At 45.2% G+C, this 27,378-nt stretch overlaps 2 protein-coding genes across 2 annotated transcripts in view; one reads left to right on the plus strand and one right to left on the minus strand.

The window, feature by feature from the left end:
• Positions 1 to 235: 235 nt before the first annotated feature.
• On the minus strand, positions 236 to 22,892 carry dnaaf11 (dynein axonemal assembly factor 11). The gene is made up of 12 exons (XM_029253456.1): positions 22,809 to 22,892; positions 22,429 to 22,596; positions 22,011 to 22,088; positions 21,664 to 21,836; positions 20,380 to 20,615; positions 19,426 to 19,608; positions 12,598 to 12,675; positions 10,577 to 10,642; positions 10,411 to 10,480; positions 7,832 to 7,927; positions 4,387 to 4,472; positions 236 to 733 (listed from the first exon to the last, which is right to left on the minus strand). Exons 1-12 carry the CDS (start codon positions 22,864 to 22,866, stop codon positions 544 to 546), a joined length of 1,482 nt encoding a protein of 493 aa, XP_029109289.1. The 5' UTR covers positions 22,867 to 22,892; the 3' UTR covers positions 236 to 543.
• A 716-nt stretch (positions 22,893 to 23,608) lies between these two features.
• The window catches only part of LOC108937551 (uncharacterized), a 30,369-nt gene continuing 26,599 nt past the window's right edge, over positions 23,609 to 27,378 (plus strand). Inside the window, exons 1-3 of the mRNA XM_029253523.1 lie at positions 23,609 to 24,182; positions 24,350 to 24,472; positions 25,404 to 26,390. Coding sequence (XP_029109356.1) covers positions 23,900 to 24,182; positions 24,350 to 24,472; positions 25,404 to 26,390 — 1,393 coding nt within the window. The 5' untranslated portion in view covers positions 23,609 to 23,899. The remainder of the gene's footprint in view (positions 24,183 to 24,349; positions 24,473 to 25,403; positions 26,391 to 27,378) is intronic.

Genomic DNA, 27,378 nt, shown 5'->3' on the forward strand with positions numbered 1-27,378 from the left:
AATTTCGAAATATGAAAAGAAAGGAATGTTAAGAAATGAGAAGAAAGGAACCTGCCTTTCCTTCTACAGGCAAGGTAACGTTGCCAATTAAGTCCTCGGTCAGTTTAAATAGCACTGGGAAAGTTTCCTGACTTGTGTTTATTTGAATTAAGATCCAAACGAATAATATAGTTAAGCCTTAAGCAGTCAGTGTAGCAGTGCATCTGTGTACTGAAAATTATAATCACTCATTTACTTTAGCTGTAGAATTGTTTGTTTTTTAATCTCACCCATGGAAAAAAACACTGAGGGGCATCTATATTACTGAACTTGTGGGGGTAATGACAAACAAAGAGTTTGGAGTTACAAACAAACTGAGTTACAAACACCTGCGTTGTTAATTAAGGAGCCATAGTTTGTATTCAGTTCAGCTACTTTAACTTTTTTTTTTTTTTTTAAAAAAAATGACTGCATTTAACTATTCAGCTGACCTCTGCAAATGGGGACAGAGTGGGACACAAAAAGGACAGCGTGTCTCAGAATCACACAACAGTGTCCGTTTCATCATATCAAAGGCGGGACGTCAGGGTCGTCCTCAAACCCTTCACAGTCACAGATTCTGGCTGTTGCTGGGGTGAGAAGGGGCTTTAAAGGCCCCAGAGGGGTGGTCTTCTCTTGGGATACTATGTTGGTCACATCGACAGCGGAGCGCGCACTCGGGTCCACCTCCAGCTTCTCGACTCCTTTCGCCGGCCTGTGGAGTAAGCGGCCATGCATTTAATTCAATTTAATTTCATTACCTTGACATTGTAAGTCAGTCTGGAGGAAAGCATCAGCTAAATGAATAAATGTAAATGTAATTTTCATCTCATTTTAGCAGTACACTTAATTCGGTATACACCAGGGCCCTCTTCTCGTTCCTATGGCTATTCTGGAGGGGACATTAAACAGGCAACAAACTTCACAGAACTTATTATATATGAGTATTACAGCATATATATATACACATATATACACACATACATATAAAATCTAAACCAAATACAAATGCTTTTCTTCACTTTAGCAGAAATTTTAACGGATCACTTTGTTTCTTTTTTGTATTGTTTTCATTTATGCTACACCTGAAAGTCAAACTTAAATTTACAAAAATTTGCAAAGGGTAATTCTCCATCCTCGGATGGACTGTACACACAAATATGTACATCTTTTATAAAAAAAAAAATGCGTAATTATGTATAGTATGATAAATTATGTAGTGTGTTACAATATTATACTTACCCGGTATTGCTCCACAGTTTAAAACCGCAAATCCAGGCAAATAATTGTAAACTTGAAAAGGATGCCGTCAATATTTAACACAGACACTTTGTCAAGTAACACGGTTTCGCTTGACACTTTTGAGGAATTATGACCGGATGCGTGAAATCCTGCCGTTTCATTAACCTCCGGTGATCCCACTGCTCCACGTATCATAACTTAATTGTTCAGGATGTTTCCCGCCATGAAGCCGCTCGCGTTCTCCGCTCGGTCAATTAATGTCACCTAAATAGCTCTGCTTAATGAAGGCGATGAGCGGCCGCGCAGGGAGAAGAGGTGCGCTGGATAGCGACGGGTCGAGGTCACCAGCGGGCCATAAAAACTTTTAAATTATTCTCTGCTCTCCAGTAAAGCTTTTAAAGACCTGTCCCTCATATTCTATAGATGGTAAAAGTTCATTAAAATATGCTGCACTAGGAAATGAAATGAAATTAAGAACAGACTTGCAAAAAGAATTCCAGCAAAACAATGACGTGGAATTTAATCATTTTTTCCAGCATTATGGTTTTTAAAAAAAATGCTACTAAAAAACTGGAAATGTGATATGATGAGCTAAATTTGTCAGAGTGAAATATTTCACCAATGGCCTCTAGTCCAATGTAGGGTCACGGTGGTCTGGGTGTGTGTGGCAGGGTACACCCGGGACGGGACGCCAGTCCATCACAGGGCAATCACACACACTCATTCACTCACACTGAGGCCAATTTAGAGTCAAGCAGGCCACTTGAAACGCACTGTGGGAGGAAACCAGAGCACCTGGAGGAAACCCACGAAGTCCACACAAAGCGAGCTGGATTCAAACCCACAGCCAAACCCACAGCCCAGGAGGCCGGTGGCACTGGCGCTACCCACTGTGCCACCCTGGTGCTGCCCTTGAACTGAATCAGCCGGACGAAAACATAAAAAAAACTGGCTTCGATTTCCTCAAAGCTTTCATGTTTGCCAAATTAAAAACTAAAACGGTTAATGACACTAGCAAAGACAATAAACAATAGTCTTTTCAAGGCAGATTTACTGCGACGCCAGGTTTGCCCTACCAGGCCCAAAGGCTTAATCGCTCTCTTTACCGCAAGCCTGGCATTTCCGTGGCAGTCCCGTTTCGGAATAAATCTAAGGGCAAATTAATTAGGCGTGCCGTATCTGCGGCGGCCCGAAGCACCGCGAAGGCAACTGCAGAAACATCCAGTGACTATAACCTTTTCAGTGATACACGGCATTAAGGAACACATTCCTGGCCTTTTCACTGAAAGGTCGCGGTGCGCCGGTAGGGCGCAGTCAGCAGGACGCCCTGCAACCAAAGGCCTAATTTACTGCTGGGCCAGTAATTTACCTGTAATTATGTTTAATCTCATCCAGACGCCCCCAGCACCGGGTAAACAGCGGCTGTCTGGGCGAGGACTGGCGAGCAGAAGGAGCGCAGGGTAAAGTCACCGAAGTCATTTGAGCTCATTAGTGTGAATGAAATTAACCTTGTTTACACACCGCGACAGAGTGCAGCTCGACGCACGTTGTTCTTCTCGAGTTACCGAGACCGATTCCATCGTCCGCATCGTGACGGACGACCGCGCTGAACAGGTCTTATAAATCACAACGTCACATTGTGCGCTTTGTTTGGCTGCTTAAATGTTCTTCGTCACATTATTATTAACCTTCATTTATCTGAAACCTTTGTCCAAGGTGATTTACCAGGTTAGATGTTAAACTTCACAGTGATTTACCCATTTATATAGCAGAGTAATTTTTACTCTGTTAAGAGTAAGTACCTTGATCAAGGGTACCACAGTAGATGGTAGATTCAAAGTCGGTCCTTAACCACTACGCCCCCTGCTGGCTCATTTTATCACATGGGCAGCTGCAAATATCCCAAGTAAAGTCAAGTCTTCTTAAACTGTTTCGTCTTCTCGGGTCACTTAGATCGGGTACAAAAGTGAACAAACTGATTGAAAACCATTTGCCTCCATATGGAAAAGCAAAATTTGTCTTAATGTTCCCGTTGCTCCTGCTTTCTGTTTTGCCAAATTTGAAAAGACAGCGAAGTAGGACAGGCTATTTTGAGTCGATTAGCAGCGCTCCGCAGGATCGACGACATCCGTTATCGTGGACTAAGTTTAGCTCGGCCGCCACCTAGTAGAAAGGGGTAAAACCTGAATGTCAGCACACCACCCTGGGAGACTGATGAAGCTATTAGTCTCAGAGATCTAATAATGCGTCTCTTCTGCAAAAGTCAAAAGTAGAGCCTCGCACCTAATAACTCTTGCAGGAAAGCGAAAGCTATGAAATAATAATTCTGCTCTAATCCTCCTGTCCATTTATTAATGGGCTAACTGGTAGCACGGTGCTTACAGCTGCTGCTTTTGGACCCATCAGTTGCAGGTTCGAATCCCACCCCCAGCTATGGTACCCTTGAGCAAGGTACTTACCCTAAATTACTCCAGTAAAATTACCCAGCTGTATAAATGGGTAAATAACTATAGGTACCTTTACACTGTAACTTACTTTAGAGAAGTGTCAGCTAAATTAATACATACAGTATATGCAATACCTCCTGGTGTAAAACCTATAAGCGAGGTATTTACCCTAAACTTATACGGCATTTACCCTATAACTAAGTAGCTGAGCAATGTAGGTCGCTTTGGAGAAAAGCATCATGTAAACGAATAAATGTAAATGTAACACTCTAAAACGCTTTGGATGGCACCCCAGTGAAGGTGACCCATCCCAGAAGAAGGGTCTGAGACGACAATCTCGCTGTCATCATTACTCCCTATATCAATGTTCACCGGCGTTCAAGTTGAGAACCTTCCATTTGAATACGGCAACGGGATTAATCTGGAATTTCTATAAATGGAGGTGTTTTTTAACTGCAGACTAGAAAAGAAATCCATGACCCACACTCAGACGGCAAAAAGCAGACCCTCTACAGAAAACGAGTGACCAATAACTGGCGCCCGTGCAAAGAGACCGTTTGTGATGGTTGTTATTGAATCATCTATGATAAAAGCGAAATGGCAATTATGAAATCATGCGCTAGGGACATAAATGAGCCACTTGGGTATCTGTGGAATCTAAATGAAATAAGTCAATTACCTTGCCATCGGAGCGCCACTTTCACTGCCGCGGGACGCTTTACGATGACGGGGGGCAGCAGCTTTAGGTTTCACTTCACCTTGGGCCTGAAAGTCATTATTATCATGTTACAGGTTAGAAACAAACACCAACAATGTTGACTGTGAAGCCACTTTATTACACAGTTGAGATGCAAAAGTGATTTTCTTAGTGCAAAATTTTGATAGCAACATGCTTTAAATAGAGTAGCACGGCAGCGCAGCGAGTAGCGCTGCTGTCTCACAGTGCCTGGGTGGTGCGAGAGGATGTTGAGTTTGATCCCCGCTCAGTCTGTGTGGAGTTTGCATGTTGTGTGTGGGTTTCCTCTGGGTGCTCTGGTTTCCTCCCACAGTCCAAAGACATGCTGTTCAGGTTCCCCATAGTGTGTGAGTGACACAGAGAGTGTGTGTGTGTGTGTGTGTGTGTGTGTGTGTGTGTTCCACTGATGTACGGATGAGTGACCGCTTGTAAGTAGTGTATCTAGCAGTGTAAGTCACCACGGTGAATAAGGTGTGTGGGCTGATGATGCTACATAGAGTTCATTAGAAGTTGCTTTGGAGGAAAGTGTCTGCTAAATGAAGTAAATAACTGACACATTTTCCCCTGGAATTGTCTTCAAATATGAGCGAAAAAATAATAATTAAAAAAACAACCTGGGAAGCAGACAGTGCAGGTCACAGTGGAAATGAAGGCATTTCCAGAACACTAATTCGAACGCCTGTCCCACTGATCCGCCGCGCGCCGACACTTTATCGGCACGACCGAAACACAGGCAGGACGTGAACGCAAACTGTGTCGCAGAGAAGCCCCTTCGCGAGATGATGATTATGCCTTTATTTTTGCAGAACATGATTATTCATGAGCAGCTGCTTCCATTGTGTGACCGTTAATAATAAACTGCAGATCGGTTCCCCACCAACTGTGCATCACCCCTAAATCAAGTCACTGGATGTAAGGTCCACGGTGGTTGAACCGTGAGGGGAGTAAAGTCTCCCCCCCCCACCTTAGAATCGCCCCCTTTTTCTCTGTCTACCTCAGAAAAGGGTCTCAAACCAAGAAATCTCTCCTTTTAGGCCATGAAAATAAAATAATGTAATACTGATAAAAAACAACATGGGCCTGCAAACATGGTCAGTGTTTCATTCTTTCTTCTTACTTTATTTTTCAGAAATGCCTAGAATGTGTTACTGAACCTATATTTACTATAGCAGGTATGTAGGTAAAACCACACACACACACACACACACACACACACTGGCTGAAGCTGCTTGTCCCAGGCAGGGTCGCGGCAAGCCAGAGCCTAACCCGGCAACACAGGGTGTAAGGCTGGAGGGGGAGGGGACACATCCAGGATGAGACGCCAGTCTGCCGCAAGACACCCCAAGCGGAGCTCGAACCCAAGACCCACCAGAGAGTAGGACCCGGCCAAACCTGTTCCACCACCCCGCCCCCCGAGGTAAAACTATTATTACAGAATTTGAAATAATAGGTAACATGAGGTTGTTACAAATGGTGAACGGTTCTACCTGGACAGTAGCTAGAGAATTGGGTTGGGCTGGGATGGGTTGGGATGGGTTGGGTTGGGATGGTGGTGCAGCGGGTTTGACTGGGTCCAGCTCTCTGGTGGGTCTGGGGTTCAAGTCCTGCTTGGGGTGCCTTGCGATGGACTGGCGTCCCATCCTGGGTGTGTCCCCTCCCTCTCCAGCCCTATGCCCTGTGTTGCCGGGTTAGGCTCTGGTTCACTGTGACCCTGCTTAGGACAAGCAAATTCAGACAGTGTGTGTGTGTGTGTGTGTGTGTGTGTGTGTGTGTGTGTGTGTGTGTGTGGATGGATGAATGATAGGAGGTGCAGACTTGGCAAAATGGATATGACTAAACAAGATTTAATAAGAGAAAAACCAGCAGACCCCTTGCTTATTTACAACCTTGCGTGATGTCACCATGCAGTTGGGTCTTGCTGTTGCTCTAAATTATTGACCATATTCCCCTGAACTTGTTATGACCAAGATCTCAGCATTACCGCATTCGTCTCCATTAATCCCACGCGCACAAATCCTCACATGACCATTTCGGCCGTATCAGGCCTTCAATAAAACCCCAGGGACGAGTTCAATCAATAACATCACAGCCACGACGTAGCGGGACTGCGAGGCTGCGGAGCGTCTGAACGCGCGCAGCAACACGAGCGTTCGATCCCCAAAGCCGTGGCTGTACCGTAATCACTGCCTGGGGTCCTCAGATTAGGCTCACGTGTCCTCTCACCGAAATCACATCACAATATTCACTCGTCATATTCACATTTACATTTATTCATTTAGCAGACGCTTCTGTCCAAAGCGACGTACATCTCAGCAAAAGTACAACGTATCATTTGTACAGATTCCTGCCCTCGTGCAAGCGATTTCAGCAGAGGGTCTCCCCTGTACAGCAGGGTTCATCAGCATTGGCCCTGCTGTACCACGGTATGATGCTCCATTCATCCTGGCAAGGTGAAGACCACATGTTGTGGATCGCACAGTAACATATTGAAAAAATGGCTTTACGGGGAAATAAATGAAATACCTTGAACGATCCTCATGTTTTACATGTTTGAGCAAGCAGGCAGCACTACATGCGCACCCGCTGTGTTTAAATCCTGAGAAACAGCATCATTGGGAAGGAGAAGAACAACAGAGGAAAATGAAAATAAAAGTCATGTCATATTAAGGGCACTCTGTCGTTATCAAAAATGTCACGAGGCTTCAAAAATGGTCTTTACCAACAAGTGACATCTGCAGACATCTGGTCAATCCTGCGCACAGTTCCACAGCACCCCGGTGAAATCAGAAAGCAGACCCAGGAACCAGGGGGCGTAGTGGTTAGAGCTGCTCCCCTTTGTATCACAGGTCCCCTGTTCGAATCTCCCCACCTGCTGCTGGACCCTTGATCAAGGTACTTCCACTAAATTATACACACACATTGTCTGATCCGCTTGTTCTATCCATACAGGGTTGTGGGGAGCTGGAGCCTAACCTGGCAACACAGGGCATGGGGCTGGAGGGGGAGGGGACACACCCAGGATGGGATGCCAGTCCGTCGCAAGGCATCCCAAGCGGGACTTGAACCCCCGACCCACCGGAGAGCAGGACCCGGTCCAACCCGCTGTTTCACCACACACACAAACACACACAAAATTACCCAGCCTGTATAAACGTGTAAATAATTCTAAGTAACTTTGAAGAGAAGCATCAGCAAAATGAATAAATCCAAAACCGCTCTACCAAAAATTAACCCAGTAGCAATAAACAGCTGAACACTTTTAATTTGCTTTGGCCTGTCAGCTAGAGGAATAAATGCAAATGAACGCCGGAGGCCTCAGAGCTCTTTTACCAGACCTGTGCCGCAGTGACCCCGCAGGCGTTCGCGATCCAAGACCTTTCTCTCGTACCTTTGGCATGGTGAGCTGCAGGCGTCCGGTGGTCTGCGACCTCTTTGCCACGGAGCTGTCGGGAAGCACCTCAGTAGGAAGAACCAGCTGAAAAACCTACAGGAGAGATGACACGAGGAAGGACGCGCACGTGCCCTATCAAGCACCCCCTACCAGAACACGCGGGAAGAACAACCCAAAGACGAGACAAACTGCAGTCCAACAGTCATAAACCTTGATGGACCGCAGCACAGACAAGTCCTACTCTGTGCAAGACTTTCATGATTAATGCTGGGGCTCAAAAATGAGCTTGTATTAAAATGGAATGTCAGAGTGATCCGTCATCCAGGAGCAGCTACATTAATGTATAAATCCTGCTATTTAATCAGCGGGACATGGACATGAAACACTGATCCATAAATAACGTGACAATTGAGGCCCAGAAGACAAAACAGGCTGGATATATCTGTGCCAGACCAGCTGGGGTGCAAATTCTACATTTATTTTTAACTTGCGGGATGTTATACTTGAGGATAATAAATTTTCCAGTCGGTCCAGTTATGGGAAAACACGCAAAGCCTTGAAGATACTTATGCGCAGGACAGTGGATCTAATTAAATATAAAGGCCACCTCAATAGTTGCTTCAAAGATTTCAGAGAAACCTTTCCCTGGAATGGATGGAGTCGGTCCCACCCGTTCGCGAGGGACTTATTACTCGCATCAAAACCAAAATCAAAACCCGTCCGCTACGAATGCAACGTGCTTCTGAAATGATACTCGGAAGAAATGACCGGGCTCTTTGTTCCCTCGCTTACAGGAATAGCAGGTAAATCTGGGACTGCGGAAATGCGCAGGCGGAAAGCTGCAGGATGGAGGTGCAACGGCGTTCCGTGCAATTTGGTGTATTTTAAATACTGTATGACATATTTTTTTAAACATTTTATAATGCTGCGTTGCATACGCAGACTTCACTGCAGCAGTCACACATTGTTGTAGTGTGAAGCGTTCCTCTCCTAGAAGCACCGGCCAAAGCATTACCTTCCCCTGGGAAAGACGTGCATCTAGTTACCGTGCCTCCCGGTTGCCTATTTAAACACCGGTCACACCGAGAAGGAGCTGAGGAACGGAGGCGGGACTGATCCCGGTCACCTGACCGTGTTGCTTCTGTCTCTCTCCCGACCCCAGCAACATCACAAGGGCCCCCGGACACAATCCTCCCTTGCGTTTTCCCAATAAACCGCACACCTCAGTTCTACCAGCCAGTGTGTGAGCTGAACAAATGATCCTGTTTTAATGTTTCATGCCGATTCGAAGCTTTCACTTCTTATAGCGTAATTAATTTGACAGTCTCCCCAGACCCCTAATGGAAAATTATGGAAAATATAAATATTAGTATGAATAACTTACGCATGCTTCCCAAATCTCAATGGCGAAACGTTTTCACTTTTTTGTGCTACAAATGAGTTCAGTTTCATACCCAGACCTTACACGTTCAAGGCAGGGTCGGCTTCTGCTTCACCACCTGCAAGCACTACTCACGTAATTTAAAGTAATAAAAAGAACAACTGGCATTGGCACATTTTCTAAAATAGAATTCCATTTATATTTATGTTTACTAAAGAATCAAATACCTCTTTGATGAATATCATTGTAATATTTGTATAACGTATGTATAGCTATTGACTTATAATTCATAATTATATATCCAGTTTTGCCTCACAAGGGTCAAATACCTCTCTAAAGAATATTATTGTAATACTTGTACTACCAATGTAGCTGTTGTAATATAATTTATCATCATTAAAAAATCTAATAGCTCTTTAATGAATATAATTGTGGTTACCTGTGCAGCTATTTACATGTCCCCTGCTCTTAGAAAGATGTTGCCACACAGATGTAGAGGGAATGAGAAATTTACTGATCTGTAATGTATTCTGATACTAAATCTTTCACTCCTTGTTGTGTTGACAGGACCAACCAAACATAAAACCCCTGATGTCACCTACCAGGATAACAACTTGCAAAAATATCGCCGGCTTGCTGTAATAATTCAAAATGTAATTGCAGATCTGGGCTCTGTGCCCGAAAACTTCTTGGCCTTGAGCCCACGGTTTGTTGTCTCAACATTTAGATGGTGCTGCTGGAGATGTTACATGTAGTCTTCCAGCATTTCACAAGAGAATTTTTACTCTACGTTCCTACATTTCACTGCCGGCAAGACCCACACTGACATCTTAAAACTGATACCAATACAGCAACGTGCACAAAATATTAATGTGCAAAACAGAGAGAGAAAGGTTCTTTTCCCCCAAAACATCTCGAGAGCTGGATTGAGGAAACCATTCAAGAAACCCTTCAGTCGGAAAGTAAGAAATGCACAATGCTGTAACGTTTACTCTTACGTTGACGAATTTGCAGGAAGAAAATCAGCTCAAAATAAAATCGAGATAACTCAATAGACCTACCTTGTAAAGGAATGAGGAATTCATATATGCTACATATCGTATCTGAGGAGCGTGACTGATCGCGCCTTGTGGCGTTACCAAGGTTTGAAATACAGCGATGTGAAGTTAAAGAGCCATTTCTTAGGTTATATTACCTTCCCCTTGACCGTCACTCGAACATATGTTGGCTGGACGTCAACATCAAGCAGAGAGGTGTCCATGTGCCTGGAAGAGAGGACCCGCTGCTAACTGTCAGACTGGATTCATTCATCGTTTTGCCATGTACCAAGGAAATCCATGAACATATGATCAAGAGCGAACCTGTAAACTGCGAGCTCCAGGACAATAAGGTTATCTTCATCGTTTTCAGTCAAGGAGAAATCCAGCCTACGGACAGATCGAACACAGTCAGGACTGGAACCTCTACAAGACAGGTTACGTTTACATATTTAGTCGATGCTGTTCTCCAAAGCAACTTACAATTATTTACCCATTTATACAGCTGGGAAATTTTACTGGAGCTATTTAGGGTAAGTACCTTGCTCAAGGGTACTACAGCCAGAGGTGAGATTTGGACCTGCAATCTTTGGGTCCAAAGGTGGCAGCTCTAACCACTACGACATCAGCCATCCCTCAGCTGACTCCAAACTAAAGTCATTCATGCACACAGTAACGCAAAATATTTCTACTGTTTGTTCATATTGCTCATTCATATACCACGGATGTTTTTCTACAAAACTACAAAGCAGCTAATGATAAGGCACATTTTTTTCCCCCCACACTGAATAAACACAACTTCCATAATCCATTTCTATGATAGTGAATTAAACCAGTTACGCATGTCATATTTTAATAGTATTGAAATTGTCTTAATGACAATTCGCAACGCCAGTGCAGCATTACATGCAAACATGATTTTAAACAACATATTTTGCATACAAGTCGTTATTGTCGTTTCAATACCGTTTTTGGTTTCAGCGTGCCTCAGACATATTTGGAAAAAATATCCTGCTATTTACAGGATGACATATTTACAGCAAAAAACGCTCGCTACAGAATAACAACAGGGCAATATTAATTACACATTGCATAAACTGAAAGAACTTTATCCCAAAGTGTTTTGCTTTTGTAGCTTGTTGTTATAAATTTAGTAATAGTGATAGTTGTCCTCTATGTTCACACCATGGTCCAGGAAAAAAGCTATTTCACTCCTACGTATGCCGTAGACATATTGTGGGAATGACTATTAATAAATTTGACTTTGAAGAACGTTTGACATCCCAAGACTTGAGCTGTCAGATTTCTGAGCCACAACAAATAAGACACAGAAAGAAGGCCTACTTCAACGTAATGGGGGGTAAGAGGAGTCACTTGATTAAAAAGAAAAAAAAAGGAGGGAAAACGAGGCGCACTGGGGGAATCGCTCATTGCCCCCTTACACCGAATCTAAAGGGCAAAAATTTATTTCACATAAAGACCAACGAACCAACGTCAACAACCGCCTGTCCCGAGCAGGGTCGAGGCAAGCCGGAGCATAGGGTGCAAGGCCGAGGGGACACACCCTGGCCAGGACGTCAGGCCACTGGAAAGCGCCTCAAGCGGGGCTCGAACCCCGGACCCGTCACGTAGGGCACCGGCCAAACCTGCCGCAGCACCGTGCCACATAACGCTCGGTGATCCGAACAGGCCAATATGCTAATTCCTGTGTGCGTGTGTAGTTAAAACAGCCCCTTCCGCCTCATCCGATCCTGTAACACGGTGCAAGTCGACCGCGCTGAGGTCAAGGACCTCTATGCAACCATCCTTCACCGGCAGCGTTTCAAGCACCGGGAACCTGCCTCATATTCAGTCCAGCGGTACGTTAAACGGAGCGCGGGGAAAAGAAGCATCCAGAATCCAGCGAGGCACGGCATCGGTAAGTACAACGGCGTCACTCCTCGCTGCCGTGCCGCCCACAAAACGTGCCTCCAACTTGGCCAAGGGGAGCGGTTAGCCAGCTGTGAGGATTTCATTTGGCGACTGTGGCTTTCATTTCGATTAGAGACCTTCTGGTGCACCGCTCCTCGGCATCAACGTATCGGACCTCGTTTACTCCGCTGGAACGAACCAAACTCGGGACGCTGTGCTCTAACACATGACCGTCCTTCCAGGGAAAGTGATGCCAAACGACACGTAAAGTCTCTTTACAATAAAAGCCACCTGCGGCTTCTATTAGTAGTCCACAGCGCGCTGACCCGACTCGTAAGGGATAATCACTGATTTTTAACAAAACGCTTCATGTTGGTCATTGTTTCAGCCATCATGACATCCTCCCGCTCACTTTCCCCCTTTCCCCCACGTACTTGGGCTCGTTGACATTAAGGATCCTTCCCTCCTTCGAGACGAGAGTCTTCGCAGCTCTGGGCTTCTCGTCCTTCTCCCTGGAACAGAATCGCCGATTGATTTATGTAGAATATTTTCAATCCGAGCCATCTCAACGCAGAATGAAATTAAATAAATTATTCAATTAAAATAATTACACTTGGAAACGGCGCACATCTCACAGACATTTCTGCCTTTTTGTAAATATCAGAAACATTTTCCCTCCAAACATCATAACAGTTCTGTATTTAGACTATTCATATTTCGCCCCCTTTTAGGCAGTCAAGTTCATTTGCATCACCAGAGCACAAAAGAAAGGAAAACGCACAAATGCTCTCTCCGGTGCCGTAACACAAAAACAAATATATTAAGGGACGATGTTGCAATGAGGGGGGGGAAGTGGATCAAAGGAAAGCAGCACTTAGGCACGAAGCCATGCTCTTTAGGGCCCAGCTGGGAGACGGCCATTAAAGGTATTACTCCGGTAAATCACAGCGGGATTCTGAAGGTGCCGGGCCTCAACTGCAAATATTCCTTCGCTCATCAGCCTTTGCCCTTTTACAATTACGGATTCATCTCTTCTTTAACGCGGCCAGTCCCGAGCCCACCTGGGGTCGCCGCTCGTAAGGGGCTCGGCCCTGCCCTGCACTGCACCGCACTATAAATAGGTTCACCTTGAGACTTAGTCACATTTAAAATATATCACATGATCATCTACCTTGCTTCTTCATTTCCCATGATTCGACGGGTGTCAAGGAGGGTTCTCAGGGTTACGGCCCCCGGGGTTTGGCCTCGCGGTTCAGCCGGACGGTGAAAGGGAGGAACATCGACAGTTTTGGATCTCACTCACACACTCACACGCACGCTCAAGCTGCTTGTCCCGAGCGGGGTTGCGGCGAACCGGAGCCTAACCCGGCAGCGCAGGGCGGAAGGCCGGAGGGGAAGGGGACACCCCCAGGATGGGACGCCACTCTGTCGCAAGGCACCCCAAGCAGGGCTCGAACCTCAGACCCGCCACAGCGTAGGCACAGGCAAAAATCCTCGGCGCCACCGTGCCCCCGCCCCGCTACAGTTTTGGATAATAAACATAAATGGTAATATCCAGGCGGCTCACAGAGTCCTCGGGTACCATCAGAATGCTTCGCTGATACAATGCGGGAACCGCACAATACGGTAAGTGCAAAGGTTTATTTCCCGCGTCGGACTCAAGGTTAAAACTTTACCATATCTGGTAATGGCACAGATACAGCAGGACAGGACTGGACAGGACAGTATAGGACAGGACTTTCGTAATCCCTGCAAGGAAATTCATGCACACGGCAGCATGACACGTGACGCGTAACATGAAAGTATGTAGCGATACCCAACAAACCAAATAAATCACATAACAAACAACAAAACAGAGTGACAAATTACCATCACAGTAGACAATTAAGCAACTGAGCGAATGCAACAATGTAAGGAACTTAAGGCACTTCCCTGCTTCTCCGCGTTGACGGTCTAACAGGCCCTTCAGTGGCATTATGGAGCGGAGGCAAGAAAGTTTTTGAGAAGAAAACATGAAAGTGTGTGTGTGTATGTAGAAGCCAGCTTTTGATATATTGTATATAGAAAAAAGCATGCGTGTATCTATGTATATGCCTCATAAAATTATTTGTAATAAAAAACACAATAAAAGTAAACTACAATAATAAATAAAATTATTTAAAACATGAATATGAACATCGAGACACAAGGCTGGTAGCGTAGAGGTTAGAGCTGCTGGCTTTAGACCTAAAAGTTGCAGGTTTGATTCCCAGCTCCAACGGTGGTGTGCATGAGCAAGGTATTTACCTTAAATTACTGCAGCAAGACTACTTGGCTCTACAAATAAGAAAATAATCGTAAGTTGATGGGGAAGAAAAAAGCATCCCCTAAATGCAAGCATGTATAAACACACACTTGCAGTTTTTTTTGTTCCTCTATTATGAAATGACTTCATATTCATTTTTTTAAGAATTTTTTTCCTTTGAGCAGCAAAACGACTACAGTAATAGAGAAAATAATAACTGAAAGTGCAAAGCCAGAGCCACCCCAGGTGAGCAGACAAGGGCAATGGCAGCGCACAGGTACGAGTCTGGGCTCACTCAAACAGCACTGGACGCTCCTATTTGCACCCAAACAGCCTTTTCCGGAAGGCCAGCAGTGCACTGACCTCAGCATCCTCCGCTTTCTCCTGCTGCCTTGGAAAGAAACGGTGCCGCTGTGTCCTGGAAAAGCACTTTTCCTCAGAACAATTAAATTGTAAAAGAGAAGCACATATTAGTGTTTCTCTCTTTCCTCAGAGAAAGCAAGTATCACTGTCCCTGAGCTCAATTATATATTTTGCGGTGGCGTTGGGTTGGACCGGGTCCTGCTCTCCGGTGGGTCTGGGGTTCGAGTCCCGCTTGGGGTGCCTTGCGATAGACTGGCGTCCCATCCTGGGTGTGTCCCCTCCCCCTCCAGCCTTACGCCGTGTGTTGCCGGGTTAGGCTCCGGCTCCCCGCGACCCCGTATGGGACAAGCGGTTTCAGATGGTGTGTGTGTGTATATATTTTTTAATTACATATAAAATGCATCCTGACCTGTTTTGGAACAAAGCAAAAGTTTTCCCGGTGCCAACTGCCTTATAGCTAAGAATCTTAGAGGAAAACCCATCTATTCCTGGGAATCATCTCCCTACTGCTTACAATGAACTTAATGCATTTAGTTTTTGCTTGTTTGCATTTTCAAAAGCCTGTGGTATTATTTTTATCATTAATATTTATTTTACTGATGCTTCTGTCCAAGGCAATTTACAGTGTTAGGAATTTTTTTTGTATTTTAAGGTAATTAAAATTATTTACCCATTTACACGGCTAAGTAATTTTTACTGTATCAATTATCAAATCGAGGCAATTGCCTTCGTCAAGAGTACTGCAGCGGGAGCAGGTATTCGAACCTCGGTCCTTGTAATGGACAAACAGCGGTGCCCTGAGCAGGTCGGGGGGGCATGAGGGGTGTGGTTAAGGACGAGGGGGGCACTTGTAAGAAGGTGCACAAGCAGGTGGCTCAGGGTCATAACCCACAGAGGGTTAATGAGTTACCTGTCAGGTGGACAGACTCATTATTTAAAGGCACAGTCACGTTAATTAGAGATTTTTAAAAGTGACACGGCAAAGTGATACCAGTTCGACAGCTCAAGGTCTCCAGCCTTTGATTGTTTTAAGAAACAGATCATACATCAGTTGCAGCATCGCGCTGAAGTGGACCACACCCTTGCTGTAACCCGAGGAAGTGGACCGGGCACCTGGGACGTGCAAAGGTTGCCCGGAACTACCCGCTGGAGTGTCCGAAAGGTTGTCGGATCACGACTTTAAAAGCTCGAGCGCTGAAGCATCGGAACATTTTCAAAGAGGCAGTTAAAGGTCAGACAGAAAGACGCAGTTTGTGAGGGACGGATGTGTCACCGATACTGGGCTCAGAACTCTTTTCACAGGGTGCATATCTGCCGCGGGGTTGGTCCACAGCAACAAGAGCCTGTCCGGGACTCAGTGCTATGGTGCCAACTGGTGGTAACATGGTGACACTGAGCTCCTCGGTTGTCCAGGCGCCGATTCTCATCGATATTCACATCTAGAGAAGAACTTTTACTACTTACATTCATTCACATTTCAGCAGGACCTCTTAATTATACTTACATTCAAAATACCCTGTTAGGAAATTAATAATGCACATGAAGCCCAGGCTGCTATGAATTATTATTCCTTTATTCGTTTTACTTCTCTCCAGAGCAACTTACTACTGTTTTAGGGGATGCACGACTTAAATTTTTTGAAGTCGACAGTTATGCGATGAAAGTCGAGTCGACGAATCGCTGATGACGTCACGAACAGAAACACAGGAGAAGGGACATCGTAGCCGGGTTAAAAAAAAAAATGCTGTTTTTTTCATAGTTTGTTTTAAAAATGAAAAACAAATTATGAATGAACTATTTTTAAAAAACATTTTTTGCTCAAAATGTTAAATATTTTAAATATGCCTCATTTACAGTTTCTTGCTGTCTTGTTTTTTGACTTCGAGTTATTTCGTTTTGTGGTATTCTTGAAGAACCCGCATGGAAAGGAATTGAAACTGCGCATAATCCATCAGTGGCTTCATCGAACATGCTGCCTTCGCTCCGAGTTATTGATCATAAATTAATGTGGATTACTAGGTGCTTTTCAAAAGCAGCAAGAGAGCGTCCTCTTCTTACAATGCTGTGCTGCGCGTAAAATCTTCGGACACTCATTGTAGAAGAGCCCCACGCAGCATCACGTTGTACTAGATTGTCTGCGATCTCTGAATATTTTGCTCTAGTTTGTATCATATTATTTATCATTCGCACAAATGGCTCCAGAGTGGACATTTTTTCAGAAGAAAAGACCACCGATGTAGCTCTCCTTTACGTCCAGGTTAGGCTACTTGTTAGACGTTTGTTTATTTTTCAGCAGACACTTTTCCAATGAACTCTATGTAGCGTTATCAACCCCACACACCTTATTCACCATGGTGACTTACACTGTTAGATACACTACTTACAAGCGGTCACTCATCCGTACATCAGTGGAACACACACTCTCTCTCTGTCACTCACACACTATGGGGGAACCTGAACAGCATGTATTTGAACTGTGGGAGGAAACCAGAGCACCCAGAGGAAACCCACACAGATACGGAGAGAACATGTAAACTCCACACAGACTGAGCAGAGATCGAACCCACATCCTCTCACCCCACCCAGCCGCTATAAGACAGCAGGGCTACTCGCTGTGCCACCATGCTGTTATATCGGAAACATTGCGCATTTTAGGCCATTCATTATATTTGGTACTCTGAGAGTTTTGATTTCTACACGTTGATGAAAAAAGAGAATTAATAAACAAGCCCTTGTTTTCTTTTTGTGTGTGCTCAGAAACAATAAAAAGCCGTTTTTCTCATTTTTCCGCTCGCTCATTCATAAGATGTTTTTTGATTTTTAAAACGAAAAACGAATGAAGGCGTCGTAATCCGAATTTTGTTTTTCAATTCCGAATCAAAAAACGAATGAGCGCAACATACGCGGACCGATCAGATTTGGATCGTTCCTCTGCTAGTGTTAGCGGATGCCTTTTCTTTCAGATTTGTGCGCACTGCACTTGTACTTTTGTTGTACTTCAGGACGGACTTGCATATTTTGCAAGTGACGGTAACACAGGCTTCATCTTTAGTGAAGCATTTCCACACACTGCTGCTTTGCTACAGCAGTGTCCCATCAGGCTCCTCAAGTGTTGTCTTCTCGGAGGCGTCCATGTGGGCAGTGTCAGAGTCACGCGATCGGCGACTAGTCGACGTCGAGCTTAAAGTGCCATCGCAGAGCAGTAAAGTCGACAAATCGACTAGTCGACTACGCAACCCCTATACCGCTTACAATTACAGTGTTCATCATTTATACAGCAGGGTAATTTTACTGACTCGATTCAGGGTAAGTACCTTGATCAGGGGTCCCGCAGCAGGATGTGGCGTTCAAATTCGGGATTTCGAGTCTAGTTACACCCACGATGCCATCATATTGGAGTTGGGCGCCAATTTTTCTGTTTTTCACTTGATGCCAGTATTTTAGCATGAAAGTCCATCATAGGAAAGAACCAGTTCGCTCGTCTTCAAGACAAAGATCAAATCTCTTGCTGGGGACGAGGAGTGGAATTAAATCGTCACCTAAATCGCCCGATCGAAAAAGACGCCCGTTAAAAATGCATGAGACGTCAACCCAGAAAAGATCGTGCCCTCATTCCAGCAAGAAACGGACAGCGATCTGACATGAGGCTCCTATAAACCGATTACGCGCAAGGAACAAAAAAGTCAAATCTGATTATGTCGAATTTTGTAATTGGCATGAGGGGATAATCACATTCTGTCATCCATTTGGAACTGCGGCACGAAGTCGGTCGTCTAGAAATTGAATTCCAATAATTGTAATAAATTCTCGGTGGAATATGTTGGAAATTAATTGCTGAAACTTTGGGTTTTCAGTGATCTGCACCACGATTTAAGGACACGGAGTAAATATGGATTAGGAGAGCTCACAACTTGTGACCTCACCCTCCGTGATTCCGAAAGGGCATTGACCACACACACACTTTCTGAACCGCTTGTCCCATACGGGGTCGCGGGGAACCGGAGCCTAACCCGGCAACTCAGGGCATAAGGCCGGAGGGGGAGGGGACACACCCAGGATGGGACGCCAGTCCGTCGCAAGGCACCCCAAGTGGGACTCGAACCCCAGACCTACTGGAGAGCAGGACCCGGTCCAATCCAACTGCACCACCGTGCCCCCGGACATTGATCATTTACGCCAAATCATCTATAATAAAACAAAACTGCGGTCCGGTCCCCACAATGTCCTTACTACAAAAATTGCCTATTCCTAAATGTTTCGTGACTTTTTTCTGCCTTTAAAAAAAAAAATTCTCCACAGTTTCTAAATGGCCCATGAACTGCAAACACATCCATAAGCCTCTTCTGCCATGAAGACAAATTGCTTAAGGGCTAAAGCTGTACAGATAAATTGAGCACCAATTCATAATACTGGACATGGCGGGGGAACAAGTTGCTATAAAGAAAAGCTGCTCAACGAACGAGACGTATGAAACGCAAGGTCTGATCGGGGGGCCGCCTGCGATGTGTCAATGTCGCTCTGCACTTGGGCCCAGCAAAGCACCTTGATGTTGACACACAGCCTCATTCGCTCACGAAGAGTTATTCTCATGCACCGTGTCAGGACACAAGGGTACCTGTCTCTGTCTCTTAACCGCCGCTTCTCCTCCACGTAACGGTGGGCTTCAAGCCGAGACTCGGGGGTGAAGTCGCACGGCGTTTCCCAGAATTCCTTGTCCGGGTCATCTGTGCGCGGTCCCGTTCCCGTCTCCTCGGCGCCACCCTTCTCCTCGTTCTCCTTGTTTTCATCAGCACCTGGACTAGGATGAACACAAAGCCCAAGAAAAACACGTCTGAACGTTGAAACCGCTGAAGTTTTTGTTGATTTACGAAAAAAGACCACCACCTATTCATTTCTTTAGATGATGTTTTCCTCCCAAGTCACTAATAATGCCAAGGTTACAACTATTAACCCATTTACACAGCTGCGTCATTTTACTGGAGTGATTTCAGGGTCAGTACCTTGCTCAAGGGTACTAGAGCCAGAGGTGGGATCTGAACCTGCAACCTTTGGATCCAAAGGCAGTAACTCCAAGCACTACGCTACCAGCTGCCCCACATCCCTTTACAACTTGAACATATTATCTGACCAATATAAATTTTTAATTGACGCTAACAAAATGTTTCGATTAACATTTTATGTCGCCAACACGAGACCAGACGAACAGTTATCAAAAGACACTTTTTGGATGTTTCGCTACTGAACTTCTTAATCACGGATTGGAAATGACGGCCACCGCAATTCACCATAGTTTTACCTTTCCTTGATCCTATCACATTGCCTTACTGAAATTCCCTTTATAATATTAGACTTTGAAACGGGAAAGAAACTTCAGATTTTGCAGTATGTGTGAATCGCAGCCAAGCATCAGAAAACTTGTGCTGCCATCTTCAACAGAGAATAATTATTACACTAAACAAGAGGAACATAAACAACATGGCTGTGAATGAAAACAACATAAATATGCATGACCAGAGACACTCATTTTAATATGCTGTAAATATCTGCCGCCCCCTGCGATTCTGCCTACATTGTGTTCTCGATATCTGTGTAACAGCGGCCATCAAAGCCTGGCTCGTTTCCTTTCGCATCTGTTGTGCTCCTCTTCTGTCCCTGCTTCTCCAGACTCCTCTGGGCTTCCAGCTTCTGTCGTTCCCTCTTTTCCAGGTACTTCCTCTCCTGCTCTCGGATCTGCCTCCTCACAGCCTCCAGACTTTGCCCGGCTCGGATCCTTTCCGACCGCCCGATTTCCCGCCCGTCCAACCACTACTGGCCAATAATAAAAAAAAAAAGCACACGCACCCAAGACTTTATTAACCATTATTAACAATAACTTTAATTGTTCATACATATAAACATGAGCGCACCATCTTTGTGCATTTTCCAAGGGAAAGAATTACCAGTATCTAACTGTCACACATCCTGTCTGACTGGCACATGTACAGCTGGACTCAGTATTTTATACACAACTACTTGAGGAATGTGTGCAGGCAAAAACCTGTGGTATCATACAAAAAAGCCACGCTTTAATAATCATGCCTTTATATGTATCTGTGCTGTTTACCTTGAGCTTTCGAGAAATGAATTCGCTGAATAAAAACACACACTTTCTGAACCGCTTGTCCCATACGGGAGCGCGGGAGCTTAACCCAGCAACGCAGGGCGTAAGGCCGGAGGGGGAGGGGACACACCCAGGACGGGACGCCAGTCCATCGCAAGGCACCCCAAGCGGGACTCGAACTGCAGACCCACCGGAGAGCAGCACCCGGTCCAACCCACTGCGCCACCACGCCCCCGTCTGGATAAATACACTTAAATGTAAATGTATACAGCACCGGGGGTGCGGTGGCGCAGTGGGTTGGACCGCAGTCCTCCTCTCCGGTGGGTCTGGGGTTCGAGTCCCACTTGGGGTGCCTTGCGACGGACTGGCGTCCCGTCCTGGGTGTGTCCCCTCCCCCTCTGGCCTTACGCCCTGTGTTACCGGGTAGGCTCCGGTTCCCCGCGACCCCATCTGGGACAAGCGGTTCTGAAAATGTGTGTGTGTGTGTATACAGCACCTTATCTCTAGCAAAATCTCTCTCATTGGCCAACAGCAGTTTTTCACGCAAGAGAGCATAACTCCACACGACTTTCGTACTGAAATGAAACAGCTGGGTTTAATTTAGCAGTTAGTCTCCAAACTGGTATAGTCATTTCACCTCTGATAAACGGTGCCCAAAAAATATATTGGAAACTATTCGTTTACATTATTCAATAAGGAAAGATATATGCAAGTCATGTAAATTTTGTTTCTCATTTTAAATACCAGCAGTACCTTCAGTTGCGGCAAAGAGGTTATCACATATTCCCTGTAGCCTTCAAAGTCCGTGCAAGGGTTTCCCACCAGAAACAACTCCTTCAAGTGGATGTTGTGCTTCAGAGACTCCACACAGCTCAGCTGTCCAATGAAGTTCACTGTGAGATCCAGCTTCTGCAAGCTTTCACATCCTGGGAGACCATGAATGAATGAATGAATGGATGGATGAATGAATTAATGGATGAATGGATGGATGGATGGATGGACCATCAACCGAATATTTAATGGAGGAGAAATAGCAGCTAAAGACAAATAAATATAGGAAAATTACAGGTAAAATTACACAAAAATATCAAAAGGCCTACCTTCCAAATTTTCTATGACTTCAATGTTGTTTAAGGCAAGATTTAAATACTCCAGCTTCTTTAGCCTGTTCACATTTTCTTTGTTCAAATGGGAAGGGAAATAACTAAGTTAAAATGTAAATTCTGCATTGCACTTAAAGAAGATACGTCACATGCGAACCAGTGAGTTTGCATCTTAGTTCTAAAGTTATAGTGCCGAAAATCCAGTAATCTATCCAAACAACTTCTGTGACATTGATATTAATACAGGGGCATAACAGAATGTCAGATATTGGGCAACCAAAAAAAAAAAAGGGTGCAAAAATATTTGTTGCAGTTGTACACAAGTACAGGGGAACTTATTAGGCATCATTCGGCAATGGACGCATTAAGAATTAATAAAAAGTAGGAAAACTAGAGAAACATATGAAGGTGACACCGATTCTGGAGATGAGGTTGTTCTGGAGGTAAAGTATCTTCAGGTCTCTGCACCACTTGTCAATGTACTCGATTTTCTCAATGTCCTGCTGGTGGAGGGACACTTCTTCCAGGGAGAAGATCTCACAGTTGTTGTGCTCTGCACGGCGTCGTATAAGCTCCTCGGTGACTACAGACACAGAGAGACAGAAACACACGCATTACATGATCAGGAGCCCCTCTGCCCACCAACAACAGACTCAGTCAGTGAGCGAATACACCAGTTTTGTTGGTCCGAGACGCACGGACACCAGTGAATGTGCTGCAAAGTATAATATTATTCATTCACGTTTGGCCCCAATCACAAAACATAGAAGGTTAATGTTGTTTTCCAGCGCTTACTTCGCACCATGTTCCTCGGCGTTGCAAATGAAGAAGGAATGTTTGGAAGGGTTACCATGGCAACATGGTTTTTTTTTTTTTAAATTACGGTGTCCTGGAAAGACCAAAAAGAGTAAAGGAATGAAACGCCTTGTCTGGTTAACGCAATAAAGCCTTAAAATATAAATAATATGTTATAAATATTTATATTATATAGTCTGATATATTAAATTTCATAAGATATAATTATATTATTAAATATTATAATTTCGTTATAGTGTTTTACATTATAAGAAATATTTTATGAATATAAAACAGCCCATAAAAACTGATTAAAAAAGAAGAGGTAAATAAAAATCACGATGCAGTAGAAAGTCGTGACAGGCGGTGGCACAGCGAGCAGCGCTGCTATCTTCCAGCGCCTGGGTGAGAGAGGACGTGGGTTCGATCCCCACTCAGTCTGTGTGGAGTTTGCATGTTCTCCCTACGTCTGCTTGCGTTTCCTTCTAGAAACATGTTGTTCAGGTTTACTGTGTGACAGCGAGAGTGGACGGATAGGAGTTTATTGGAAATCACTTGAAAAGCGTCTGATAGATGAATATAAACTTCAAAATATCTCCAAGGGTTTTATACAATTAACACCGTACGGTAGTATTTTAGAAATCGCGTTTTTTGGACGGTGTCCTGGAAAGACCATAAAGGATATGCAGCTATGACAGATTGTAAAATCAACGCTGCAGAAAACAACAAGTTTAGGAAACGCGTTGTTTCGACAGTGTCCTGTTGCGACCAAAAAGTCTTCGACAACGCTTTCCGTACAATTAACGCCGCGGACGAATATAAGACTCGCGCTTTACCTACGGCGTCCTTTGACGGCCAAAAAGCCTAAACAAAGGCTGCTGTATAGCTCGCTCAGCTTCTGAACACCACAGAAGAAGAGTGCTCGTTTTGCCTCGTGTAGCAGGACTATGCCCATTTAAAGCCCCGTCTCGTGTTCGAGCGCGACAGTCGTGCCACTTGGTCGTTAACGAGGCCCGTCGTCCCGGCGATCCGCGAACCGACCGTCCGAAGCCCTTATTAATCCGGAATTTTGCGCGAACGAGAGCCAGACGATGCTGAACTGCGCGCTGCTGCACTCCCAGCTCGCCTCCGTCGTCGAGGTTCTGGCCAAGGCGGCTGTGGCCGAGATCTGCGAGCTGGTGGACAACGGCTACGCGGCGCTGCACATGGAGCTCTCGCAGAGCCAGAAGGAGAACCGGGCCCTGCGGAGGAAGCTGCAGGCGTACCGGCTCCGTCTGGCCCAGGCGTGCGGCGGGGAGGGACAGGGAGGGAGAGCCGGTGGCGGCGGCGAAAGAAGCTCGGCTGGTGGTGGTGGTGTCGAGAAAGCTGCGGGAAGTGGGTTGTTCCTCCTCCTTTTCAATTATCAATGATCGTCATGTGATGTGACTGGCCGGGTCTCTTTTTTTTTTTTTTTTTTTTTTTTTTTTTTTTTTAGAACTATGATGAGGTCCTGCTCAGTCCTCCTCGCTCATGTCATGATGATCCTGCGCTCTCTCTTTCAGAGGAGGCCCACGGCTTCGACAGCCCGCTCAACGTGAGCGACTGGGAGGATCCCGAGGTGCCCATCATCAAGGAGGAGAAACGCGACGAGCACGTGGGCGGACACGCGGACACCCCCGCTGAGAGTAAGTCGGAAGGGTAAGAGCTGCAACAAGGAGTCGCTCTTTACTGCAGTCGGCCTCGCGATGCTGAGCTCTGCATGTGAAGAAGTACAGAAGTACAGCTATAGAGCTGCTGCCTTTTGGACCCGAGGAGGATCGCAGGTTCGAATCCCACCGCTGGCTGTCCTAGTAGTAGTACTGCCCTTGAGCAGGATACTTACCCTCAATTGCTCCAGTAAAATTACCCGGGTAAATAAATGGTATAAACACCAGGACAGCTGGTGTTGACGTATAGGTTAGAGCTGCTGACTTTGGACCTGAGGGTCGCAGGTTCGAATTCCACCTCTAGCTGTAGGACCATTGAGAAAGGTACTTGCCCTAAATTACTCCAATAAAATGACTCAGCTGTATAAATGAGTAAATAACTGCAAGTAGCGAGTAGCGCTGCTGCGGTGAGAGAGGACGTGGTTTGATCCCCACTCAGTCTGTTTGGAGTTTGCATGTTCTCCCTGTGTCTGGGTGGGTTTCCTTCGGGTGCTCTGGTTTCCTCCCACACTCCAAAGACATGCTGTTCAGGTTCATCCTAGTGTGTGAGTGACACAGGGAGAGTGTGTTCCACTGATGTATGGATGAGTGAGTGACCCAGTGTAACTAGTGTATCTAGCAGTGTAAGTCACCGTGGTGAATAAGGTGTGTGGGCTGATAACACTACATAGAGTTCGTTAGTCGCTTTGGAGAAAAGCGTCAGATAAACAAGTGAAAGTAAATAGGACAAGTTTCTTCAATATCCAGACCCCCTATTTACTGGTGGATTTCTAGGAACTAATTAGATCGGGACCCCAGGCAGGGCAGCGGTGTGTTGAGTTGGTGGATGTAGGAGGTCTGGTTTTAAACGGTGCTAATTTTTAATGGGAGTCTTTGCTGAATAACTGCTCCTTGTAATCTTACTTTGTAGGACTTGTTGGGGCGGGAGGCTCTGGGGATGAGGACAAGGCTTCTGTTGAAACGCAGAATCCCCCTATAGAGGATACAGGGATGTCCAATGAGACGCACAAAGCCAAAACGTTGCACCTGGAGAGCTGTCACCCAGAAAGTCTCCTCAAGTCCGAGTCGGACTCCGACGTCGTAAGCCGAAAAGTGCAGCGCAAGGGATCCGATCGCAGGACTGCAAAGAGGGACGGCTTGAGCTACGATTATGTCATGAACGAAGGTGTTAATGACCTGGAGACTCTCTTTACGCACGGGAGCGCTGAAAGAGGGCTGGAGGAGCCCACTTGCTCCTACGCCACAGAAACCAGCTCGGAAAGGATGCCTGCTCACCCAGAGCTGCTTCTCGGACCCTTCTCGGAGGAAAGTGCTGGAAATAGTCTCTCTTCCCCTGGGAATTTTGAGGAGAAACCCGACGTGATAATGGTGGACTCGGAAACGGGCGAAGAACCGCTGCACACGATGTGGATCGAGGAGCAGGGCAATTACGCGAAAATGTGTCCGTCGCACGCGCAGGCGTCCGAGAGTCAGAACGCGGCGAACTACGACGTCCAGAACGCGTCGGGAAACTTGCTGGGCGAAGGAAGTTTCGCCGCCCCCGAAAGCGCCGACGCTTACCACAAACTGGACGCTCTAGGGCGCCGGTTCTCGGCAGAGAGACCGTTCGGCTGCATTCAGTGCGGAAAGATGTTTGCGCAGTCGGATCAGCTGAAAAAGCATCAGAACACACACTCGCAGCAGAAGCAGTTCAAATGCCCCAAGTGCGGCAAGTGCTTCGCCAATTCCAGTAACCTGAAACGCCACCAGACTGTGCACACGGGGGAACGGCCCTTTTGCTGCACGCAGTGCGGGAAACGCTTCTCTTTCATCGGAAACCTGAAAAGGCACCAGAGCGTCCACATCGGAAGGAAGCAACCCAGCTCTTCGGCTGGATCCTGGGAGGAGTTTAGGTTTTAGATGCATCGTGAAAGCACAAGCTTATATTCATTGAAATCATTGTACATTTATTTTCAGTCTTTCTTCACTGAGGCATGAGCAGTTATATATACTTATTACATTTATATATATATATATATATATTTTTTTTTTTTTTTTCTTTTTTCCCTCGCCAAGGAAGGGTGTTTTATTCAGTGAAGAAAGTCTTGAACATGTTGTTTTATCCATGTTCTCTCAATTTTTGAAAATTTTATGATGGGCAGAATTTGTAAAGCAGTGTCTACCATCGTCTGCTCGGACTTCATTGCTGGTGTGACTTGTGCGTTGTATCGAACGGAATTAGAATATGCAACTATTGAACCGTGTACTGTACTTCGTTATGTTACCTTTTCAAACTAAAGTGTTTTGTTTGAGAAAATTGGGTTGTCCAAATAAACTACAAACAATTGAAAGGTTTGCTTCATGAGGCCTTAACTTAAAATTTGAATTTAATAAAATTTGTTTTTATTCATTTATCTGATAAATAAAAACAGAAAACTGAACGCCTTCATTTTTGTACCTTTTTTTCCCCCCAACAGTTTTTTTTTTTTTTTTTAAAAAAAAAAAAAAAAAAAAACCCATGTAACCACCTGCTGCAGTAATTCTGGCGTTAAACTTGAGCCATGAGAAATTGCACTATGCACATAAGCAGCACTGCAATGGTGGGCACTGATGTTTTTAAACAAATGAAATTGAACAGGGTGGTGTCACAACACAGGTGCTCCACCAAGGAAATGCAACACAAGGGCAAAATCGTACAGCGTTTTACAGGGTTGTACTGCAGTGTGGTACAGTAAATGTAAAGTTGTAAACAATTATACAATTCAAACAGTAATTTTTATAGTGACAGTAAAGATAGCTGAGTCAAACACCTCTGTGGAGCAAATGTGTTTGTACAGCTTGAGTGATGGAGCACCTGTTGTACCATGAAACAAGGTATTTAACTGAGAACGGCAACAATGATGAAA

This window comes from Scleropages formosus, chromosome 7, assembly GCF_900964775.1.
Source record: "Scleropages formosus chromosome 7, fSclFor1.1, whole genome shotgun sequence".
Classification (NCBI taxonomy): domain Eukaryota; kingdom Metazoa; phylum Chordata; class Actinopteri; order Osteoglossiformes; family Osteoglossidae; genus Scleropages; species Scleropages formosus.

Excerpts from the sequence above, each read along its gene's own strand:
- dnaaf11 (XM_029253456.1), bottom strand. The coding sequence starts at position 22,866 with ATGGTAACCCTTCCAAACATTCCTTCTTCATTTGCAACGCCGAGGAAC. Across the intron at positions 10,643-12,597 it reads CTTAATGTCAACGAGCCCAA|GCTGGATTTCTCCTTGACTG; the intron begins GTACGTGGGGGA and ends ATCTGTCCGTAG. Across the intron at positions 7,928-10,410 it reads GAGTGACGGTCAAGGGGAAG|GTTTTTCAGCTGGTTCTTCC; the intron begins GTAATATAACCT and ends TCTCTCCTGTAG.